Here is a 23,982-nt window from a genome sequence, read left to right on the forward strand (position 1 = left end):
AACTAGCCCTAACTCCTCGGTGTTTGGGCGGTATTAGGAGTTATCGGGGTTTACAGGGATAGGGAGATATGTCAGCATGACGTGTTTCGGCGTTAACGGCCTAACGTTACGCCGAATCGGCGATAAGACGCGGCGGGACTTTGGCCCGCAACCTAACCCTAGGTAACCCTAGGGTCACGCGTTCTCACTCGATGTCTGGCGGTCCCTATTATATATACCGCCCTCGCTACTGGCACTGAAGAGCTCATCATCAAAGCGAAACCTGAAGCGATAGCCTGCCTACCTTCTTGTCTGCCCCTCTGACGATTCTCTTCTCGATAGTTTACGTTCCATTTTCACCCTAACTAATTCTAACCCTAACTAACCCTAACTGGTATCGTTCCCGAACAAAATGAAAATGCACATCAATATGTTTAGGTCTTTTATGAAAGACAGGATTTTTAACCAAGGAAAGAGAACCATTGTTATCACCTCGAAGAATAAAAAAAAGTTTCGGTTTCCGTTCCAATTCATGTGTCGCATTCCTTAGCCATATCATTTGTCGGCTGGTGTCCAAAAGAGCCATGTATTCTGCATCAGTAGTAGAGGTGGCGACGGAGCGCTGCTTATAAGAGCGCCAGGAGATGAGAGCTTCCCCTAGCATAAAGCAGTGGCTGGTAAATGAGCGGCGATCGTCGATGTCAGAGGCATAGCTTGCGTCACTGAAGCCGATGAGTGCAGTGGGTGGCAATTTTGCGTAGAAGAGTGACCAATCGAGGGTATCCTTGAGGTCACGAAGGACGCGATGGACTGCAGCCAGGTGAGCTTTAGTGGGGCATGAGGAAAATTGCGAAAGCGGGGTAACGGTGTAGGCGAGATCCGGTCTGGTACCGATTACTGCATATATTCATGAACCAATTATCGACTGATAGATTGTTGGATCGTCGATTTTCTCCGATTCTGTTCCCTTTTGTAGGTGATCATTGTTGTTGATAGGTGTTGCCACAGGTCTAGATTCATTGAAACCGTATTTGATAAGTACACGCTTGAAATAGGCTTCCTGTGATAGGATCACGCCGGTTTTAGTGTGGATCAAGTTGATCCTGATTGCCCAGTTGGCTGTTCCAGTTTCCGTCATTTCGAATTCTGCGTGGGGTTGGAGGCTGATGCGGTTCTTGCGTTCAATGGACTAGTAAAAGATAAGGATATCGTCCACGTAGATTGCGATGATAACTTCTCCTGTTTTGTGAATGAAAACACAAGGATCGAAGTCCGCTTTTATGAATCCCATTTTGATTAGCGTTTTGGAGAGACGGGGATACCCTTCCCGAGATGACTGTTTAAGGCCATAGATTCACTTGATGAGTCTGCATACTTTGCTGGGAGTGGGTTAGCCAGGTGGAGATTTCATATAGATTTCTTCCTGGAGTTCGCCATATAGGAAAGCGCTAGTAACGTCCATCTGATCGCATTGGCCGCCGGTTTGAAGGGAGTGAGCAAGAAGCAGTCTGATGGATTCATATCGGGTGACGGGGGCATAAGTCTAATCAAAGTCTTGACCAGGTACCTGTGAGAAACCTTTTGCGATGAGTCGGGCTTTGTACTGAATGGGGTTGCCATCGGGCCCGAGTTTAATTTTGTGTGCCCATTTGCAGTCGACCAGTTTTCGGTGATCTGACATGTCAACCAGATTCCATGTATTATTCCTGGCAAGTGAGTCGAGTTCAACTTCCATAGCTTTTTGCCATTTTTCAGAGTCAGGACTGTTGATCGCTTGGTGATATTTTGTTGGTTCTGCAATGGTGGTATCATACTGAATGTTATGTCCGTATCTGGCCGGGGGTTTCCATTCCCGTACTGAGTTACGTCTCGGTTGATCAGTATCTGTATCAATATCATTATGCGGGGTACATTCAAGAGCGGGCCTTGAAAAACCAGGCACCCACTCAACTTGCATCTTCTTCTTCTTATTCTTCTTCAGATTCGTCGTCGGAAATGTGTTCCATAGTTTCTCGAAGCATTTGTTGGTTGAACAAGTCTTCGATATCGGAATCTGAGAGTTTTGCAGGTGGTGTTGGTGGACGTGAGGGTGATTCTTGTTTGATCTCGATTTGTTTTGTTTTAGGGGGTATGTCGGTTTTCATTGTTTCGATTTCTTCCCCCATGGACGGACCTTTAAACCTAAAATAATAAGAGAGAACTACTTACCTTTGTGATGGTATATAAATATGGCAGATTTTATCAGAGTCTCCATAGCCGCAGAATTGTCCCGTGATTGCCCTAGCATCCAACTTTGTTCCTGCTGGTCGTGCTTCGACAGGTATGTGAATAAACATTGTTTCACCGAAGGATCGGAGATGCCCAATGAACGGTTTCTTGCCAGTGAGTGCTTTGTATGGTGTCATATTCGGGAGTGCTTTATGCGGGAGAAGATTCTTGATGTGTACCATTCTATTGATCGCTTCTGCCCATAGATTCCGTGGAAGATCGTGGTCGAGCAAGGCGGATCGTGACATTGTTGCTATTGTTCTGTTAAAGCATTCTGCTGTTCCATTTGACTCAGGAGAGTAGGGTACAGTGAATTCATGCTTTATGCCTTTGGAGCCAAAGAGCTGTTGGAGGTCGTCTCAAGGGGGTGAGTAGCGAGTGTTCCGCAGGGTACGAAGAAGATAAATAGGAGACAGTATGGGAACTCGCAATAGGGGTACTACGGGACTCTAGCGTTGGTAAGGTTCGACGGGGCACGAAGAAAGCGAGGCGGTGGTCTTCTTTTAAAGAAAGAAGAGGACGGTAATATTGTATAGCAGTAAACAGCGTAGATACAGAAGACGTTACGTAAAGAAAGAAGAAGAAGAAGAAGAAGACGAAATACAAACAAAACCCCCCTTAATATACTCAAGGAAATCCCAGCGATGACAAATCCAACATGACTCATACACTAACGATCAACAGAACTCGGTAGAACCGAATAGAACCTTTCTGACTAATCCGACTCTTCATAACCCCGTACCTCCACTAGTCGATCCATGAAAGGTCGTTGGAGATGTACTCACCACCATTGTCGCTTCAGAACCGTTTCACTGTTTTGTACAATTGATTCTCCACGTATGCGATGTACCGTTGTGTGGCAGCTGCTGCATCTGACTTCTTTTTAAGGAAGTAGAGATGAGCGTACTTGGAGTAATCGTCGATGAAAGTAATATTGTAACTAAAACCGCGAAGAGAAGGAGTGGAAAACTTGCCGCTCAGATCTGAGTGGATACGTTCTAGTGGTTGTTTCGATCGTGGTTCGGTAAGAGGAGCGAGGTGTGATTTGGTGGATTTGGCGAGTTCACCTGTGTTGCATGTTTCCATTTGACCTGTTGTGGGGAGAGACTTTGGATCGGCGACCATGTTGCGTAGCCATGAAAGCGAGGAAGCGGGGAGATGTCCGAGTCGTTGATGCCAGTCATAGAAGCTTGTAGCGATAGAGATGTGTGCCCAAAGTTCCTTGGTTTCAAAGATGTAAAGACCAGTACTATTTGCTTTAGCGATCCCAATTATTTCCTTGCTGTTCGGTTTATAAATGGTAAAGCCGTTTTCCTTCCCTATTGTTGTGAATCCCCTTTTGGCAATACATGATCAAGACATTAGGTTGATGTTGCCGAGTTCTGGGATTAAAAATACGTTCTGCAGAGTAATGGGGCCATGTGATCCGTTGATGGTGATATTTCGAATTCCTGTTATCTGTAGTTTTCGCCCGTCGCCAACAGTGACTGTTCCGCTGTAAGGTGAGGGGTTGGTAACCTGAGTTCCGGTCATGTGGTTAGTTGCGCCAGGGTCAAAGATCCATGCCTTGTTGTCAGATATGGAAGGTCCTGCAATGAAGCCAAAGTAGTCTTCCATTTTTACATCCGAGGTATCTGAGAAAGTGGTAAAGTCGAAGGAAACCGGCATAGTAAATACATCAGCTTCTTCAAGTGTGGGGAGGCCAGAGAGGTCAGGAATACAGGAGAGGTCTAGTTTTGTCTGAAATGCAGTACCGGACGCGACGTTGAGGTTGCCAGATGCAGCGGACTTCTCTTTGTCTCTGAAAGCTTTGAGTTTCTGGCAGTCTTTGTGCGTGTGGCCTTTTGCATATTCACCATTCTTGGTGCACCATGTGCATGTGAGATCCTTTTTGTCTTTTTTGTTGTTCCGCGCCTTGCCGACATTGTTGTTGCTTCCATGTCCTGGGTTTCCTCGCCTGACGTTGTAGGCTTCTCCAGCCGCCTGTTCATCGTTGTTGCGTCGTGAGTCCAGGTCCAACAGCTTTTCATAGACGTCATCGGAGGTGAGTTCGGGCTTGGTTTGCAGGTTGTCAACGACTGATTCAAGGGATTCATACCGGAGTGAGAGGAGTAGGAAGGATGCCTTTCCTTCTGAGACTGATGCGAGTTGGTGAAGGTGGTAACTGAGTGGGTCTTTGGTTTTATCCGTAGAGTTACTAGTTCTAGTGAGGAGAGATGACCAAAGAGTATTGAACTGGATTAGATGTTCTTTGATGCCTTTATCAGGCGTATACTGTAGGGTTACAACGTTGGCAAGAAGCGAGTGGAGGGAAGATACAGTTTTTCGATCAAATCTGTCCTCGAGTTGAGTCCAGAGGTGGTGAGCGGTATCGGCCGGAGTAAGCGTGAGAATAACTTCAAATTCGATGTTGGATTGAAGGAAGACGACCGCGAGGTTATCTCTCTTGTCCCATTCGCTGATTTCTTCGGCGTTGTCTGTGGTTTCTTCTTCGTCCTCTTCTACTGATGTTGCTGCTACTGCACCTTCTGCTGGTTGTTCTGTAGGTGGTGCCGCTGTAACCGTAGTAGTAGTTGTGGTGAACATAGGATGCTTACTCGTACCATTGACTAGATTCCACAAATCGTGAACTTTTAATATGTAACAAGCGAGGTCCCTCCAAACAGTGTAATGGCCTTGGCCAGACAGCTTGCATGGTAAAGCGGGAATTTTTACGCTGTTGTTCGAGATATTTGAAGTGAAACGATAGAGTGTACTTTGATAGTAAAAAATGGTTTGGAGTGTTTTAAGCGTAAATAGTCTCCGGGCTCATAACCTAGAGAAAATGTATGTAGAGAATTGTAGTAATTGAGCATGTTATTCCAACTAACTAGAGGGGTAAATACCCCATATTTATACTAAAGAAAGGTAACACAAAACATAGTAAATCATAGCCGTATGAGTAATAGAAAAACATGACTAATAAATACCAGAGAAAGAATGAGTCAGAACCCGTGACTCATGATAACAAATGAGAATCCTCCAATACTATGAAATGTGCTGAGCGTACTATTTCAAGAGCCTGCACATACAGGTTTCTCACTCCCGGAACAGTTACCACCTCAACGATTACATTTTTTCCTACCGCAAACCGGTACAGTACACCTTATTGCGAATCGAAGTTACCGGATCGTCGTCTTCAATCAACCATCTGAAGTCTAGATATATGCGTGCTTCGCCCGGTGAGTTATTTTCAGGCACTGTAAATGTTCATATTTTAACTAGAACTATACTAATCCTATGGTAATAATCAGTACACACATACTTGTATACTCGATGACTACACCTCTACTCATGCTACTTATCTCTTTTCAATGGTCCCCAGCGTTGTCTTCGCCATTGTTCAATAAGACAAGCGATGGATATGAGCCTCCCTTCATGCCCAATCCCAAAGGCCGTGGGACACTCGATCTCGTAACAAACTCCCTCGTCACCTTAACCTTGGCTATATGGACAGTGATTCACCCAAATATCTCCCTGGATATTACTCCGCTCGTCAACTTGAGGAATCAAGTACTTTCCGTCTTGGTGGCTCTATTTACTCTAGAGCTCCTCCTCACACAGTCCTACCATGAATACTCGAGTGCGAGACAGCTTGTCCGAGATATTGGTCGAATTACTGTTAAGGAGTAATTGGAGTTTTTCTTACAAAGAGGGGAGGTTCTCCTCAACCAGGCTATACATAGACATGTAGATGGTATCGGCTCCACAACCAGACGCAGAGGTTATCTGAGAGATGCAATGGAATCTACACTTGAAGCTCACTGGGTCCTAGATGCGCTCACGCAAAACCAGACAAGCGCCGAGGAAGCACAGAGCGGGGATCAGTATATCGCTGGCGACGGAGAGGGGGAAACCCTCCTGGAGCCGCGTGAAAGATTAGAGCATCCGGATTTAAAACTAATCAAGCAGTGCAAGGAAAGAGTCGAAGCAAGCAATAGAAAACTCGCCGAACGAATCAGAGAGTTCGATCTAATACATCTGCCTCCGGGCTCTTGGTGGGGGCGTATATGCCGTTCCACTGGCATACATTCCGTTTGCGTGCGGACTGTTTTTTGGGTTCGCAGATGCGTAGGAAAGGGCAAAGAGACCTCACCTATTGAGTTTACGACGGAAGATGCGTTCTTTGCCATCATGGGTGGTTACACTTGCGTATCTTCCAGTTCTTATAACAAAACCGGACCGTATATCACGATAAACGCAAGCGGGCTAGAGCAATTGTTCCACTCCGGCATTCTGACCACAACTCAGCTAGCCCGAGTGAGGCCAGAAATCACTGATCGATCGAAAGCAGACAGTCTAGCTAAGTTACTCGCCTGTATTCAGGCATTGTGGATGGTCGTCAACTGTGTTTGTCGAGTTATTGCAGGCCTACCGGTGACACTGTTGGAACTGAATGTCCTGGCCCATGTCATATTTGCGGTTCTGATGTATGGTTTTTGGTGGCACAAACCGCATAATATCTTCGACCTATCCTTCTTTCACCTGGCCTTCTTGACAATGATACTTGCGCCGTCCTCCATTATATTTCTATGTTCGCTCCTCGTTTCCGTTACAGTAAGAGAGGCCATTTGGATCGGAGAGAATATACTACCTCCAAGGAGATTCATATAAAATACCCTATGAAAAGTAATTTCAGTCTGCACGCTCGGTTGAAACTAGTTGTGGAAGGGGAAGAAACGGAGTACGCTTTCGATGATGGTCGCAACGAGAGAGATCTGCTAGATTTGGAAGGTCTGCAGGTGATACCTGCGAGTTCTTTTTCAGTAAACAGCAGCAGTATTTCGGATGATATAATACGGGTTACCGCAGATAACAAGGTTTACGGGCTTTACCGAGTGTATGATCTGCGAAACAAAATTGAGATTACACATCTTCCATTCTAAGGAGGCTTTGAGAAAATCGATTTTCATCTCCCGCCCTCGGGCCCCGGCCCTTGACCAAGGATGATCTATCAATAGCAACTCGTGCCAACCGTATAAACAATAAGACGAATACTAATTGGAGAAGGTTCGAGGGTCTGTGGTCTTACGGTTTTAGGTTATCCCCAGTCGAGAGCTTGCACATCGCCTGCTTGAAGCTCATTTTGTCACGTCCGGGACTCCTGTCCACAGTATCCTGATATCCCTGGTTTATGGTCTTATGCATGCCACGGCCTGGAACATGAAATATCCTACACCCATAGAGCATTTACTCTGGAGGCTCTACTGTGTGTTCGCAATATTTCCCCCCATTACTCTTCTTGGTTAATTTCCTTGTTGGACATTTTATCTCTTTTATTTACTCTTATATCAGGAGTATACTTCCTTCTTTCATCGGATGGCTCGACTGTGAGAAGTATCCAAGGTTAAAGAGGGCGCTAAAAGCTACAAAGAGTGAGCTGGAGGTATTCTCCCATTGGCTTGACTCTCGTTATCATTTTTCTGATTACGGGAACAGCTCACTGACATCCAAATCATGAACATTGCCGCAGGATATTACGGTTGTCCTCTTCGTTCTCATTGAAGTACCTGTTTTCGCACTATCTGTCCTCCCCTTCATCTATGGAAGATTATATATCGTCATTGAATGCGTCGTGAGCTTAAGGAAACCCTCGAAGGTTCTTTCCATTCAGTAGCTTGGGAGGATATTATGCCGCACTTTTGATGGACATGGAATTTGGTTCGTTTTACTGTATTCTTTCTGCTCAATTGCTTGCGTAAGGTCGCCATATAATATGATAACGATTAATTAAAATTGCTCCATCATTCTCATTTGTTCACCAATGCTATAATTAATCAATATTTATCCCCGGATGAGTATGGACTTTAACCGGAAAGAGTCGCGTTTCACTTCATATTATGTACAGTAGTTTCTATTTCACCCTCCCTAGCCCTCCAGCGTACGCGCGCTTTCGACGCTCCCGGCGCCCGCACTCCAAACCTACTTTGAATCCGAATTATATTCCTATCTTATTAAAGTGAGGTTATGCCTACTTTGGAGCATTGCGTCAGAAATAAAAACATATTATAATGGGAACTTCGTAGCAAAGTTCTTCTAATCAGTTTGCCACTGGAACCTGCGGCACTCTCACCTAATCTACTCGGTATTCTACCCCATTGTCAATTTGGCGTTGGGTTTGGTCTCTGCGGGTTGTGCCGTGAGGGAAGTCTTGCTAAGGATAAGTAATTCATCTCATTACCTGACGAACAGCAGCCTCAAAGGTCGGAATCATAGGTAGAAACTCGGTTTCTGCCGTGGCATGTGGGTTTACCACATGCTATAGACATTGTCTTTTAGGGCCCGTTCGGTTGCACCCAAATCTATCCTCAGTCACGGCGCCGGTTTTGTATGGGCTGCGTGTAACGCGAAGCTCGCTTAATTTTTTATATGTATGGCGACTACATCGTGACTGGAAGAATTAAGGCAGGTAGAGCTTAAACTAAAGCATGTACCGGGTGCGTCGTCGTCGATAGTGTTGTACTCTAGGGGGTGAGACCTGGCAGGTTAATAACCCTTACCGTCACTCAACTAATGCCGACCCTCTAGAAAAAGGCAAATATTGTGTGGCTTTACTAACATACATGTATCTTTTTATCTCTCTTATCAAATTATGGATCCCCCAAACAAACTTAGTTCCTGGATGATAGGGGGTCAGCAATTGACGGTTTAACTAGGGATACACTAGCTAGCGCCAGAATCGATATTCCTGTACAGTTCTCCGCCATAGGAGATGTTCAAAAGCGTGTTAAGGCGCTAACCAGCTGAGAGAGATCAAGTGACACCTTTCGAGTTTGAAGCTGATTCAAGACAGAGAGGGCTACAAACTGTTTATATACACAGCATCATTGTTGTTAGTTAGATAATTACATGTATGGTGCCCCACGGGGACAGGGGACCGGAACCACGTCGCCTCATTATACCCGCCCGCCCTTGGGACACAGCCTTTCCTCCACCGCCCATTCTATTTCCAAACCCGTAACGATACTCCACCAACAACGCCGCCTGCATCTCCGCCGCCCGCACGCTCTAGTCCTCCCACACGCTCGGCACCTGCGGCCCCGCCTCCAGCAACCACTTGAACGTCTCCACATGCCCTCCCCCCAAGGCTCTCACCAGCGGCGAGGTTCCGCGCCCGCCCCCATCCATCGGCAACCCATGGTAATCCACCAGCTGCCTCCTGACGATTCCCGTGCATCCGCTCTCAGTATCTTAGTTGAGCAGGTCGAGCCTGTGCTCGTGGTCGGGCTCGTGGTATTACCGCCCTGCCTGTACCGTAGGCGAGCTGCGTGGTGGAGTGTGACCTATTATTCCCTATTCGATGTAGTTCTGTTAAGATTCCATTGCCAATGGCCTTGGAGAGAAATGATATAAGCTTCCCTCTTCTACTTTTTGTTGAAGGCATTCGCCCGCATTGCATGTGCTACTGTCAACCCGCAGCCCCCTTTCCTTTGTTTACCGGTTTCCTTCCCTACCTACAATCTGTCACTTCAATCGAACATCATCTCTTTCCCACCATAAACTGGCGGTTCTACCTCTGAGTGATCAATACTTTCACATCGGCTAAATGTGCAAATAAAAGTCCGGTGAGAATTCTTCCTAGGTGAAGTAGTCTAGGCGTGATCAACGGGGGTGTGTAATATAATGCCACTCGATCGAATCTAAAAACGGCTGATGTACTCTAGCTGCTCCTGTTACATTCATGATAATCCTGGATGTGATATACTTCTTTTTGAACACATCGTCAACCCTCTACCTCCAGCTGGTCCACGGCGACCTCACACCGGACACCGGCTCCACGATTATTTGAGCGATGCTCCAACCTAGCTTTAATTTAGGGTACTGTGGGGCTAGTGCTTCGGGAAGCAAGAAAAATGACCCTCCCCCAAATTGTATGCCTACCTGTACGAAATGACTCTGGATTATATAGCTCTTGGACATAAATCACTGCCCCTGCACCAAAATACACTTCCAAGTCTTTTCACAAGATATAGACGTTCCACCACTCATCCGGACACCCCTCTCACCAAAATTCGGTGGTGATTGATTGAGAAGTGGTACAGAAGCGAATTATAAGGTAGATATTCTTGTTATTATAGCCACTGTCCTGGTAAGGAGGGTGTCCGGGTGAGTGGTGGAAAGGTCTACTATAAGTCGTGTCAAGGCTTCCTTATTACATGACAGCTTAGTCATCACAAGCTCGACTTCGCTATAGGAACTTGGGGTTCGGGGTAAACATGTTAGGTGAAGCCTTATATTGGCGCATGAAAAAGCCGGAACACCCATACATTTAGAAAGACAGCAAATCCTAAGGAACAACGGGTATTTCTTGATTGCTATGTATATCAATTTCTTCCGGAGCACTAGAATAGTGTATAATATGAGTTTTCATTTTTTAATTCCGTTGAAATTAGATATTGCACGATTGGAGGAATATGGTTGTATCGGCACAGTAAGCCACGAGCCAATAATGAGAGACCCTCAAACCCGTTACGACGGTGTTGCCTGCATATACATGCAGGACCGTCGATCGGCCCAAAGATGGTATAAGTACACGGTGACTCACCATTTTCACTATTTAAAGACGCAAGCCCGCGCCCCCGCACCCTCAGGATATATAAATTAAACCTCGAGAATAACGCGGCTATTCAATATATATCCCGCAATGCTGCTCAAACTCCCCCTCGACCTATTCGAAAAAATCATTCGACTCGTGTGTAAACCAACGTGACGATTCAAATCCCAAGAATATGGTCTGGCTAACGTTGTATCTTAAACCGGTTTGATGTATGCATAGGTCATCTACCCCATCCGCAAATGCATCAAGACACTCCTTATTCTCCTCCGCACCTGCCGTGCCACTTACGCCCTTGTTATCCCCCACCTCTACCACACCCTCCCTCTCCATGTGGACCTCTCAATGGACGCTGTCCTCCACCCCCTCTTACCTGACTACAAACGTCGAGGCCACGGCCCTTTCCTCTCCTCATACACCGTTCCCCACACCTGCGTCAAGAATCTCCTCATTCTCCCTCAACGCGAGCACCTCAGGGACCGTAACCCCCCATTCCCGAATCGCACCCTCTTGAACGTGTTCACGACCCTCACGGCTATACACACTCTCGTCTATACGCCCAAGAACTGCGGTACGCGAAGGGTGCACCTTCCAGAGGCCATAGCTGCGCTCCACCTCAGATCTCTCACGTGCCGGTACGACAGCCCACTGCTCTCGTCCGATCTTTCCTCGAAGCGCAACTGGGCCCTCGAGAAGCTAACGCTCTATAAAGTCGGTGTCGATCCGACCATCCTGAAGAGCATTTTGGAGGCCAGCGCATGTACACTCCGGGAGTTGTATTTGACTTACACTGATGCGACGGTATCTCATTCGGGGCTGCCGGAGCTACCTGAGCTCCGTGCCTTGCGGCTGCTACGATATGGAAAGGCAGCAATTGAGGGGTTGCAGGGTACAGTGGCGTTTGAGCAGCTGCATACACTTCAGCTTGTATCTCGTGATGGTGGAGGGGCCGGTATTGCTAAGGGGCTAGAAAGCGGGGGACTCGGAGGGTTAAGGAAACTGAGTTTAGGCATGGGAGTGCGGGAGATGGTGCAGATTTTGGAGTTATGTGGCGCGTCACTGAGGGAGGCGCATTTTGTGCATATGGGGGAGAGCGGGACACCGACAGAGTGGAGTGCGGTAATTGAGGTGTTGGCGAGGAGGTGTAGGGGCTTGAGTGCTGTGAGCCTTGATGCGGAGGCTAACATCAAACAGCCTCCGCAGTTTGGGTTCCCGACGGGTGTGGGGGGCTGGGCACGTGAGGATATAACGAAGCTGGCTGTGGGGTGCCCGGACATCCGGGATCTCAGGTTTGCCATGGATCTGAATAGATGGAGTTTTGAAAATTATTTCAGCAGGGTAGGTTTTTGGCGGTCTTTTCAGCCTTGGTATCAGGGTTTGTGCAGAGTTTTCCAACACACATATATCTATATATATATCACTCCACACTCCTTATCACATATATCTTCCCTAAGCTGTCTTCGTAACTAATGCTCTCTCTCTCTACCGCATAATCCAATACAGACCATAACACTAACGAACCCCGTAGCCACACACAACCCCCCCTCCCGCTCTCTTCAGCAAGCTCGAGAATCTGCACATTACACTTGCCCACCGCTACAACTTCAACTCAGACATCTACCTTCCAATGGAACCTGCATTTCTAGATGTCGGCCCCCAACTTCCCGCACAGCTATGGGCCGTCATTGATGAGCTTGGAGGAAGGGAAAAGATGGAGGAGCATTGGTCAATCGCCACATGGGGGACTCTTGTCGAGGTGGGTTCTGACAACATGGTGGCACAAGTGGATACTAATGTTGGAGCAAAAGCAGTCAAGGAAGGATGGGATCGGGAACCCGTTGTTGAGCGAGTTGAGGGAGAAATTTGTGTTTCCAGTGGTGGGAAAGGGCAAATGGACGGAGGCGTTTGAACCGGCATGGTTGGGAGAGGAGAGATTCAAGACGGGGGTGCTTATGTAAAGGATAGGCCATGTATATATACATTATTTAGGTATGCAGGGAAGTCAGGGACTGGACGGACCACAATCAGATAATCCGTCCAGTCTAGGGCGCACTACCAAGACATCTAGAAACATCTATAGCCTGGACCTAACCGTTGCAAGAACTGGGTCACCCTCAGCGAGCTGGTCGTAGTTGGCTCAACAGGTGGTGGTAGTGGCCATGATGTTGTGCGCAAAGTGGTGCTGGTGCTGGACGCGAGTTGCCGCTGGTGGTGGTGGTGAGCGCTGGTTGGTTGGCGCGGGCTGGTGGTCTTGGTGGGCAAATGCCAAAAGCTCTGGGTGGAGCTGGAGGGCGCTAGCTCTGGGTGGAGGCGAGGTTGTCCGCAAACGCAATCGAGTGATACTCCATGACTCACTCGATAGCCCTTGCGTGCGGTGGAGATTTTTTGATTTTTTTGTTTAATTCATTAATTGCATTCAACCTTACAGTTATGGCAATGTGTGCAGTGGAGGTGGTGGGCGCGCTCAATGTAGCGGTTGCGCCGGTGGTGGTGGTGGGTGCGAGCTCTGGGCCGGGCTCTTGGGCGCAAGCTGGTGTACCTCGTGGGCGGAGGTAGGTGGAGCTCGTAGGGGCAAGTTGGTGGTTCTAATGGAGCTCACGGGCGACAGGTAGTGGTGCAGCTTGTAGGCGCATGCTGTATGTGGCGGTGCTGGGCGCAAATTGGTGGTAGTGGTGATATTGCTGGGGCGGCTGGTGGTAGTTGTTGGCACAAGGCTATGAAGGTGGAGGCGGGCGGCGCTGATGGGTGATATATTCCAGATTATACATATACAGCACATTCGGGTATAGAGTTCTTGGAGATCGTAGCATCGCATGGCTTCTTCGTCCACTCAACGGGACTGTCTCTGGCGCGGGAAGGCCGAGAAGCCCGGCGGCATGCTATCCATCAGGGGCGGTGAGAAAGTCAGGACAAGCGTTCTCCGCTGTCTCAGGTTTGTGGCTTGTTCGCTTCCTGTCCCTTCATGACCGGAATTTGAAAGATATCACAGATCGATCAGTATCCCTGCGAAGCCAGCCGTAGGGACTGAGCCTTGCACGTATCTATGTACACACATATTCAATATCAATGAGAAATCCAGCTGTAACTCGAGGCGTGTAGCAAGTGACCCCTCCCATTACCGGTGTGCTCGATGATTCAACTCTCTCCGCATGGGCTGCAGTAATGTCCTCTTTGTGTCCACATATAAAGCTTGTTGCCCTTGACCCTACATGATTACCATTTCACAATGGAGGCAAATGAAATGGGGGATAAAGAGAGAAACGTTCATATCGAAATCAAGCGGTCAGGAAGATACAAGCTCCATTATTCATCACGGCGAAGCCAAAGCATCCTGCAAATCCCAAACCTCCAAAACCCACCGGTCCCGCAACACCGAAACGAAAAGACCCGCCCCCCCAAAGCAACCAACCACAAACGACACCGAATATAAACGTCCACAGAAAACAAAAACACACAAAGCTCCTCCCTATATCCCATCTAGCTCACTTAAGGACTCTCTGCCAAACGCTATCTATCTACCAAACAAACAGATACGCCGCCCCATCACGCTACCACCCTACCGCAGCCACCTTCTTCTTGTGACTTTTACTCGTCATGTGCGACGCTATCCCCAAAAGCTGCCTGTCCCGCTTACAGACCTTACAATGGAACTTATCCCCCATGATTGTCACGTATGGCGAGTCTGCGAATGCCGGAGCGATGGCCTGGGGTTGCGGCACCGGCTGAGGCACCGGCTGAGGCACCGGGTGGGGAGTGACCCGCGGCGCCTGCGGAGGCAAGGGCCACGAGGCCACCTGAGGCACCCGCACCAGCTGACGCAAAACCGGCCGCCGGCCCGGCTGATGCTGGACCTGCGGCGGCGGTTGAGGAAGGACCGCCGGTGCGGGCTGAGGCTGAGGTGCTGGCAGAGGCGGGTACAGCTGAGGCGGGACCGGCGGTGGAAGCTGAGGCGGGAACAGCTCAGGCGGGATCGCCCGCGGCGGGCGAGCTGACGGCACCTGCTGTGGGGAGACCGGCGGCCCCGGTTGTGTCTGCGCCACCTGCGTACTCGGCGGGCCAGCGCCCTGATCTCTCGCGGCCAACACCTTCGCCGCCTCGTTCCTCCTATGCTTCTTAGTCTTCACATGGGCCGGCATTGCCGCCACGCTCTTATTACACACCTCGCAGTACTCCCTATCCAGCAGCGCCTCTCTCTTCTCCCTTCTCCTCTCGCTACGGGTCTTTGGTGGTTCTCTAGAAACTCCCGACTTGGCCTTCGCCTTGCGTTTGCCCTTCTTGCCGGCCTTCTTTAGGTGTTTCTTGCCCTGTAGGTGCTCGTCTTTGTTGACCACGCTCTTGCCGCAAACGTCGCAGAAGAAGAAGTGGTTCTTGGTGCTCTCTGGTGCCTTGGAGGGGGGGCCCTCAGGTGCCTTAGGGGGGTCAAGGCCGGGGCCAGTGAGCGGGCAGTGCCATGCGCGGTGGGTGAGGAGTTGCATGCCCAGGAGGGGCTCGTCACATAGATCGCACGCCGATGGATCGCCCCACTCCTCCACCTTCGTCCTGTCCATCATCGGTACTGCCGGACCCTCCTTCCCCTTGTCGGTCATGTGTGGCAGTGCAGGCGGGAGTGACCGTGAGCCTGGGGGGTTCGGCGCAGTCTTGAGCTCCTGAAGGCGCTTCATGTACCGCTGCTCCAGCTCGATGCGGGCGACCACCTGCTGGTGCTCCATCCCCGCGAGATGGCCCTCCCTCTCGACCGGCGCATAGCTCCTCTGGCAGGCCTGGCAGTGGAAGTCGTCGGGCTGGGACTCGTAGATGCTCGTCATGACCGCGTGCCGTGCGCTCTGCAGATGCATCTCCTTTGCCGCGGGGTGCATGGTCTTTGCGCACAGCGTGCAGTCCCAGGTTTCGAGGTCCGCGAGATGATCTTCTTCCAGGGAGAGATCGAACTCCGCGGCGCAGGTGATGCAGTAGAACGTTTCGCGCAGCTTGTATTCGTAGGAGGCGAAGGCTGGCGGGGATATGCATATGTCCGGATCGTCGTCGAAGGTTATACCCGCTATACCCGCCTCTACAGCTCCATCGTATACATACACCCCCCCACCGTCCTCCTCCTGCTGCCCGGGCGTGGGAGGCGCGTCCGAGGCGCCTGGATGAGCTCCATCCTCACTCTGCTGCTTCCGGAGCAGGCGGAGATGCTGCCTCCCGAGCACATGCTCCTCGCGGAGGAAGACCGACATCTCCTCATCGCACAGCGCGCACCGCCACACGGGCACATACGTCTCCTCGGGCGATAGCGGTGCCGCCTCCTGGCCGGCCTGCTTCTTCCTGGCCGCTCGGATGTGAGGGCGGGAGGCGATGTGGTCGTCGCGCGCAAAGATGTTGACGGTGATGTTGCAGATGCCGCAGGGCCAGAGCATCCAGTCGCCGTTGGTGGGCTGCTCCCCCTCCCCATACCCGTATCGCCCGGGCTCATTATGCTCCCGCTCGTCGCCGTTGTATTGCGCGCCCCCAGAGTTGCCGTTGGCGGACATACCGACGTCGTGACACCCTCGGCCGCTGGTGTAGTCTTCGGACTCGGATTCCTCTGGTTCGCTCTCCTCCTCCTCCTCCTCCTCCTCCTTCTCGGATTCACTGTCCTCCTCCGATTCACCTTCCTCCTCCTCCTCCTCCCCGGCATAACCCTCCCTCCTATCCTCCACCGCTCTATCCCCCTGTGCCCCCGATATATACACCCCACCGCCAAACTCATCCGAGGTATGACGCATTCTTCCGGCAACACTCTCCATGACGGACGACTGTTGCAGCAAGTCTACCAGCTATATATAAACGTGCTCTAGATCTGAGAGGGCGGGGTGCTTCAGGGCCGGACGGTGTATATATGCTGTCTCCAATCGGTACCAAAGGTTCGTGGCTCTTGGGGTCCCACGACTGAAATGGGTACGTACCGCTCGGTGGAAGGACGATCTTGACAGAGGAGGAGATGTGTGTGGTCGGGGGGCCGTCAGTTGTGATATCTCAAGGGTGCACGGATGGGTGCCTATGTATATATAGATCTAGAGCAGCCCACAGAAAGCACAGCACAATCGGGCAAGAAGACGTTTACTCTAGCCACTTCTTCTACTTTATCGAGCGCCTCGACGAGGTGTGGGAGGCGGGGGGTGTAGCCTGAAAGGTGGGTTGGTTGCCTGAATAGTGCCAACCCTAACCCTGCGGTGGGGAGCTACACAGCATGATTTATGTACCGGGGGTTGAGGGTAAGTACTGAGAACCCCTTTTTGGGGAATTTTAAAAAGTGAGGGTTTGTAAAGGAATCTGATTGGGCTGATATAATTAAAATGACACTTGGCAGCCAAGCAGGTATTTGGACAGTCTGCCCCGCAGCTTTTGCAACGCAACCTCCTCAACCTCTTTTCTACTCCTGTTCTTTTCTACTCCTGTTCTTTTCGAACTTCACCAAAACTTCTTTGATAACTTCGAATCAGTACTCAGATGAGCCTGTGAGCAAGGGCTATTCAGTGGTTATTTTTTTGTATTTTTAGGAAAATATTTGAATTTTTAAGTGAAGATAGATAAAACGTCTCGGTATTTTTTTCCACCATATAAATTTTGAGGCCAAGGCCAAAATTCATTGGCTGCTTTTGGTTACCATGGGCGGTTCCCATACAAAATCAACCAATCCTTCAAGGCGTCTCGGTATTTAACGTGCACACCCGGTACATGCAGTCGCCCATACTTGGAAACATCTGATTGTTTCTATTGGCTCAAATCACAACAGAGGCGTGAGATCGGGTACTTGATAAGAATGATAAAGAGATAGATCTCTTACCAGGAGCCAGACAATCTTGGCGCCAGCATTGGGCGAGCTTAACCCTAACCCTGTACCAAGACATTGTTGTCATTGTCATTGACAGAGTGATCGTTTGTGATCCGTAACGTCGATCCAACCTGTCTGCAAAATCCCTCCCTTTTGTAGAGTACATGCATTTAATTACACAAAACATAATCCCAGGCACCACCTGCAGTTGTACTCCGTCAGACCATCCTCCAATCGCCATCGTCAACCGCAGGAGATGGCTTGATGTTAGGGACTATCGCTAGAACTCTCAAGCCCACATGATATTACCGGCCGGACACTTTAATTTCACTGGGCCGATGCGCATCGCCAGCTTAACAAGCACAGAAATTAAACCACCGGCCTCGGAGATTTAAATTTCGTAGACAAAAATCTTGCAACACCCCCCCCCCCCAAAAAAAAAAAACTCCCGGACGCTACAACTGATGATTCCAGCTCGATTGTCAGTTTTAATTTCTGATTGCGTATTTGACTCCTCGCATTGGCAAAAAGAGTAGTCAGTTCAGCTGATTGGTAGTGTATCGTCCGAAGTTACATTTCCGGATATATAGCGGCCCCAGCTATCGCTAAGGTTTATGCAAGGATCAGCGCTGCAGCTGCAGAACGGGACGCCCTTACTCGGGGCAGGTAAAGAGTACCGGACAATGCAGGTTCTTGTTTCACCAATGGGTGCGCGTGCTAGGCGTGAACTACTGCAAAAAAAGCCCAGAGACAAAACTTGCATTGTCCGGTACTTTTTGCCTGCCCCGAGTACTCTACTCGTATTTTCCTGACGTTTGTAAAAGGAACCACTATTGCATACCATACAAATACACGCCAAGTCCACATTTAGTATGGTATGCAATAGTGGTTCCTTTTACAAACGTCGTGAAAGTACGAGTAGATCATGCAAAATGCCTGGCAACGAGTACCAACCGGTAACTGCATGTGTCACGTCACTGGCCGAAGTCAAGAGTGTGTAGACTCTGCTATGGTGAGACCGCAAGGTCCGGCCAGAGTTGGCTTGATGCCATATATACTTATGTATATATATATAGGTGACACTTATATCACAGGAAACTACTTGTAAGTACGCAATTTATCTTTTTTGGCTCCCTTCACATAAAAACTCTCTTAACTCCCTCAACAACGGAAAACCCACCGTGCCGCTCCTCACTGGAACTTCAAAATCCTCGCGCAATGGCAGCACCAGAAATACCACGCCGCCCACGTACACTCCATGCTCAAGCTACCCTCCGACTCCGTCCCGCCTCAATACCCCACAACAAGTGCCGATTTCTACGATCGAGCTTCCACTTGATACGTACTCACAGCATCAATATATGAGCGAGGTCGATCGGAGACGCTTCTTTCACTGCACCCAAAGATACAATTCGGGGGAGACTATTTTGAAAACAGGGTTGACAGAGGATATATATGAGCCAGAGCTACATAGTAAGTAGCTTGGTGATGAGATAAGAGCGCAGTGATTATGTACCTACCTACCAGGATAATTTTTCAGCGGAGCCTGTTGACGAATTTACAGGGTCACCAGTGGGGGGGCATCCTAGGAACATATCAACATCGGGGGTATATATAAAAAGGGTTTCAAGTCATTGGTAGCTGGTTCTTCTCTCTTTCTTCTCTGTACGCAACACCTTTTCTGCACTTCGCAATTCGAGTTCTCTTACATCACTACTCGATCGCTGCACTTCTCCTTTTCCTTTCTGAACACGAACGCTGCGGTACTTTCAACTAATACCATTAGTATTTTGTCTCGCTCTGTTCAAGACACTATTCAATGAACTACGAATCCTTGATGAAGTCTCGTACCCGAACAGCACCAACCCCAACTCGACAAGACACAGAGCGAGTACGAATTGCAGGGTGTATGCAGACAAGTCGACACCCTGTGGCGTGTCCCCGCTGGTATGTCGTCCAAATACTGACCTCTGCCTAGGCATATTCGACCACCGCGGAAGTATCAACCAGGTCGGATAGTGGGAGGGGTACAGAGGGTGTACGTACGGCGGAGAAGGAGGGATGGCCGAGATCAAGTATATGAGGATAACCGCGACTGCGGAGATGGTGTTTAAACGCATACCTTAGTTTCCCAAGTCAGGTGCACATTCTCGGCGAAGACACGCGAGCACCCTTGAAACTACGTGAATCCTTGAGTACCGTCTATTTTCTACGACAATAACGAATATGGACTTTTTCAAGATAGCCGAAATCGCCCGCTCGACTCCCGTGACCTAAACATTCGGTTAACGAACCGGGTTTGGGCTTGCGCGACGCTGAACAGGTCCACCCTGGCTCTCCTCAACCCTGTCAGAACCCTAACCCTGATTTTATTCCCCTACGCTCCTAAATAGAAATGAGCAAAGATACTAATGGAGCTTGAGAACCTACACCAGCCCATGATTGGTGTCTGCACGGGAATAACTATGACCATTGCCGGTAAGGCACGCAGTTATAAATGAGGGTTACGGCCTCCCGAGGGGGGAAGATATGAGTTGCCATCGGCTTCCCCAAAGGCTAGAGAAAATGTATGTGGAGAAGTGTAGTAATTGAGCGTGTTGTTCCAACTCACTGGAGGGGGGGAATGCCCCGTATTTATACTAAAGAAAGATAACACAAAACATAGTGAATCATAGACGTATGAGTAATAGAAAAACATGACTAATAAATACCAGAGAAAGAATGAGTCGGAACCCGTTTCTCATGATGACAAATGAGAATCCTCCAATACTATGAAATGTGCTGAGCGTACTATTTCAAGAAAGGCTAGAAGATATTCTACAGCGAATTATGATTTGGCGGCTGGTTCTCTATCCGGCTCTGCGTTATCAGCGTGTGGACGAGAAGCGTTAACAGTCTGGTATATATTGCATCATGGGTTCTCACTAAGCACAGGTTCGGAATATCATATCCCAAACGGCAACCACGGAGAGGCACATGAAGCTCCTGCAGCCAGCCCTAACCACATGAACGGTATGTCTGAGCTGCAACAATGGGATGCCTGAACTATGGGATGCCTGAACCGCGCCATCAATCAAGTAAATTATAAAACCATCGAGACCCACTACTCCACCGCCGAATATATCCTCACCATATTAACGAAGAGAAATTTAACATCTAATTCACAATGCGTATACCACCCCAACTTCCCTCTCCCGCTTTTATAACCAAATTACTAATCCCCTGTTTCCATAGCCGACATCATGGAACAAGTCTGGTGGCTCCTGAGGAGGCTCCGCCGAGACGGCAAGCGAAACGTCCAATATTACGTTGCCCACCCCAAAGAAGCGTGGGAGGAGCTCGTCGCCTACGCAAAAGAGAACCCGTGGAAGTTCGCCTTCAGCTGCCTTGGTATTGGCCTCGGGATTGCGACCATTGTTCTTCCGCTGGCTATTGGGTTTGGCCCAGCGGGGCCTATATTGGGTAATTCTGCGCCACCGATATATACATTCCGCTTAGCTTATACCTCATATTGATATACTTACTTGTAATGGTGTTACATAAGGCTCTATCGCGGCGGGCTGGCAATCCTCCATCGGTAGTGTGGTAGCGGGCTCGGCGTTTGCCGTGATACAGTCGATGGCGATGACCGGAGTCTTCACCGCTATCGGCGGTGCACTGATCGGGATAGGGACGGCTATTCCACTAATTGGCTCGCTGTTCGGACGCTTTGGCTCATGGATAGGGGGCTGGTTTGGCTCTGACAGTCCTGGTCCTGGCGGTCCGTTTGGGCCTCTCATGTCTTCACTTGATGTGGAGAGGGTCCTTCTCCTGACCGCTGGCCCGGATGCTGTCTCTAGAATAAATGCCATAAAGCCGAAGCCTGGGTGGTTCCTGGAGTCAAAACATAGCAAGGTCGATGTTGCAGGGTCAAGCAAGGAGGGCGCCAAAAGGCGGATCTTGACCACGAACTCGAAGGAGACGTGGGACATGGTGTGGGACGGTATGGATGCATGGAGGGACGGGACGGTGAGGGAACATGCGTTGGAGAGGTATGATGTGGGGATTGTGTTGCTTAGCCCGAAGAAGGGTAGGGGAGAGGAGGGCTTTTGTGAAGTGTTCACGGATCATGAGTTGGATTGTCATCCGGAGTGTTGGTGTTTGGGGGATTCGGATGATGTTTAGTTCGAGGGTTTGTGGCGGTATTTCTGGCGTGTTGGGTAAGGCCATAGATGGGATAGATGAGAATGGACTGGTGTGGTTCGATATGTTCTATTCAGCAGGTTGGTAAGCGTTTCGCGGTTAATTCTTCGCCCTCAAATCATGTAGTAAGAAACAGTTGAACACTCCCCTGTGATAAAAAATGGAAATATGATAAACAAAGCGTTCGAAAGTCATTATCGAGAATCTCGAGAGAGCAATGTCTTCTGTCATCAGGCCGTAAGGCCATCACGCCTCGTGTAATTTGTTTCTCAACCTCATACAATGTCGTAATCCTTTGATCGATGAGCCGGGTGCCCTCAATATATATCCCACCTTGAGCTTTTCTCTCAAGCTCTACGAGCTCATCCATCTCATGTGACGAGCCGCTAGTGTCTTATAGAGGGCTCGAGATAGCTTGGCATATTCGCATCTATTCGTGGTAGTGGTCGATGGAGCTTGAGCAGCGCCGTGGATCCGGATATTGCGCTTTGTGTATTCTGTTAGCTCACTAGGCCGGAGGTCGTGGCGCGAGTGATGTCGTGTGACTAGCTCAGGTAGCGATGTGGTACAGGTTTTTTTTACCAGGGCGTTCTCTGGCCATGCGCGATGATCGTCAATTGTGCATGCGCGATGGTGGTTGTTTTGATTGAGAGCTCAACATTTGAGTGTGGTGGGGGTTTTTTAGGAGCTCATTCGGTCGGGCTTGGTCTTGGCGCGAGTGATGTCGTGTGTTTCGCTGTAGATATGTGATTGTTCATTAACGCTGTGCTTGCATAAAGGCATTATTAATTATTCTTGCGGTAATGAGTGTTGGATGCTGTTCCTAAATTGGTTTGTGGCGCGGGGTTTACTCGGTCGGACGGGGTTCACTCGGTCGGGGTGACTTGGCGTGGGTGACATCTTGTGATTGAATACAGTGAATTCCCAGGCAGGGAGGAAAAGTGGGTGATTTCGCGGATTGTTGATGGAGCAACGGTCGGTGCTGCTGCCTGACGTACGCACAGTGACAGAGTGTTGGGTAACGCCGGCGATTAGCGGTGGTGCTGGGGAACGCCGTAGACCTCGGCTAGTACTAGTGGTGCTTGGAAGGTTCTGCGAGCGTAGTGCTGAGCAACGCAGTAGACCGGGCTACGCCTTCCTTCTACTAGAGCAACGGTGTTGACCTTGTGCTTCATATACGAGCACGGCCAACGAGGGCATTATCATCCCCGATGGTTCAAAGCTCACTCAGTCGGGCGGGCATGGCTTGGCCCGAGTGATCTCATCTGTTTTCTGTTTTCGATGGGGATTGCGAGATTATATAGCTTGGACGATTCCTTTAATAGTGTTGCATTTGTCAATATTGTGGCGAGTAAAGCGGACATGAAGAGTGCGAAATAAATAACTGCTTTGCCCTTAGATGTTTACTCGGTCCGGGGTCATGATCACTCGGTCGTGGCTTGGCGCGAGTGACATCTTATGATTAACAGTTAGAATTTACGGGCAGGGAGGTATAGAGGGTGTTATCGTGGATTATTCATCGAGTGTGTGCGCGGTGGACGTATTGAGCTGACATGTTGAGTATCCGTGATGCTGAGGCCTTGCTTTTTCTGTGCAATGCCCTGGTGCTGGAGCGGAGCCGTGGCGCAGAGCAACCCCGTAGATTTGGCTGCGGTACTGGTCCTTGCTTTTTGCTGGATCAACGGCGTGGTGCAACGCCGTAGTGCTAGGCAACGGCGTGGATTATATGTTCGGTCTTGGCGCGAGTGATACCTTGTGATTAAATGTGTTGATTTTGGGGAGGGATGGGTAAGTTACTGTACATAGGCTTACTGGCGGATATAAAACCCTGATACAACGACTACATGTAAATAGACAGTATCATATGAGTTCCCTGATTCCTCCCTGATACATTCCCCGATACGTTTCTTGATTCCTTTACTTTGCTGGTCGAGCCATAGATGATGCATTATATGGTACTGTGGTGCATTATCATATATTATGGATGCATTATCAATGCAATACGTGATGCATTACTTGATTGATTTTAGGGACTAAACTCGATGCATTTACTGACGAGTTTCACTGATCCATTTTCTACCGTGGTAGAGTCAGCAGTTGAAGTTTTCTTTTCTAGCCAGTATAAGGGCGTACCCACTAGGACAATTCATCAAATGGGGCAACC

At 49.3% G+C, this 23,982-nt stretch overlaps 8 protein-coding genes across 8 annotated transcripts; 2 read left to right on the plus strand and 6 right to left on the minus strand.

Moving 5' to 3' along the window:
- Nucleotides 1–459: 459 nt before the first annotated feature.
- Nucleotides 460–1,117, minus strand: H6S33_004151 (uncharacterized protein; the record flags this gene model as incomplete). The annotated part of the gene is made up of 2 exons (XM_044835589.1): nt 460–789; nt 895–1,117. Coding segments are annotated over 2 exons (553 nt in total), but the record flags the coding sequence as incomplete, so codon positions are not given.
- Nucleotides 1,118–3,045: 1,928 nt separating this feature from the next.
- Nucleotides 3,046–3,372, minus strand: H6S33_004152 (uncharacterized protein; the record flags this gene model as incomplete). Its single annotated transcript, XM_044835700.1, has 1 exon — nt 3,046–3,372. The coding sequence occupies one exon, from the start codon at nt 3,370–3,372 to the stop codon at nt 3,046–3,048; it is 327 nt and encodes a 108-aa protein (XP_044690890.1).
- A 228-nt stretch (nt 3,373–3,600) lies between these two features.
- H6S33_004153 (uncharacterized protein) lies at nt 3,601–4,833 on the minus strand (the record flags this gene model as incomplete). Its single annotated transcript, XM_044835811.1, has 1 exon — nt 3,601–4,833. The coding sequence occupies one exon, from the start codon at nt 4,831–4,833 to the stop codon at nt 3,601–3,603; it is 1,233 nt and encodes a 410-aa protein (XP_044690891.1).
- Nucleotides 4,834–9,229: 4,396 nt separating this feature from the next.
- Nucleotides 9,230–9,463, minus strand: H6S33_004154 (uncharacterized protein; the record flags this gene model as incomplete). The annotated part of the gene is made up of 1 exon (XM_044835899.1): nt 9,230–9,463. The coding sequence occupies one exon, from the start codon at nt 9,461–9,463 to the stop codon at nt 9,230–9,232; it is 234 nt and encodes a 77-aa protein (XP_044690892.1).
- A 1,467-nt stretch (nt 9,464–10,930) lies between these two features.
- On the plus strand, nt 10,931–12,798 carry H6S33_004155 (uncharacterized protein; the record flags this gene model as incomplete). Its single annotated transcript, XM_044835910.1, has 4 exons — nt 10,931–10,978; nt 11,063–12,178; nt 12,369–12,596; nt 12,652–12,798. The coding sequence occupies 4 exons, from the start codon at nt 10,931–10,933 to the stop codon at nt 12,796–12,798; spliced, it is 1,539 nt and encodes a 512-aa protein (XP_044690893.1).
- A 179-nt stretch (nt 12,799–12,977) lies between these two features.
- On the minus strand, nt 12,978–13,473 carry H6S33_004156 (uncharacterized protein; the record flags this gene model as incomplete). The annotated part of the gene is made up of 3 exons (XM_044835921.1): nt 12,978–13,140; nt 13,196–13,370; nt 13,440–13,473. 3 exons carry the CDS (start codon nt 13,471–13,473, stop codon nt 12,978–12,980), a joined length of 372 nt encoding a protein of 123 aa, XP_044690894.1.
- Nucleotides 13,474–14,388: 915 nt separating this feature from the next.
- On the minus strand, nt 14,389–16,608 carry H6S33_004157 (uncharacterized protein; the record flags this gene model as incomplete). The annotated part of the gene is made up of 1 exon (XM_044835932.1): nt 14,389–16,608. The coding sequence occupies one exon, from the start codon at nt 16,606–16,608 to the stop codon at nt 14,389–14,391; it is 2,220 nt and encodes a 739-aa protein (XP_044690895.1).
- Nucleotides 16,609–20,802: 4,194 nt separating this feature from the next.
- H6S33_004158 (uncharacterized protein) lies at nt 20,803–21,800 on the plus strand (the record flags this gene model as incomplete). Its single annotated transcript, XM_044835943.1, has 3 exons — nt 20,803–20,806; nt 20,871–21,098; nt 21,181–21,800. The coding sequence occupies 3 exons, from the start codon at nt 20,803–20,805 to the stop codon at nt 21,798–21,800; spliced, it is 852 nt and encodes a 283-aa protein (XP_044690896.1).
- Between the last annotated feature and the right edge of the window lie 2,182 nt (nt 21,801–23,982).

Source organism: Morchella sextelata (assembly GCF_020137385.1).
Source record: "Morchella sextelata strain SCLS chromosome Unknown scls_17, whole genome shotgun sequence".
In the NCBI taxonomy this organism is placed as follows: Eukaryota; Fungi; Ascomycota; class Pezizomycetes; order Pezizales; family Morchellaceae; genus Morchella; species Morchella sextelata.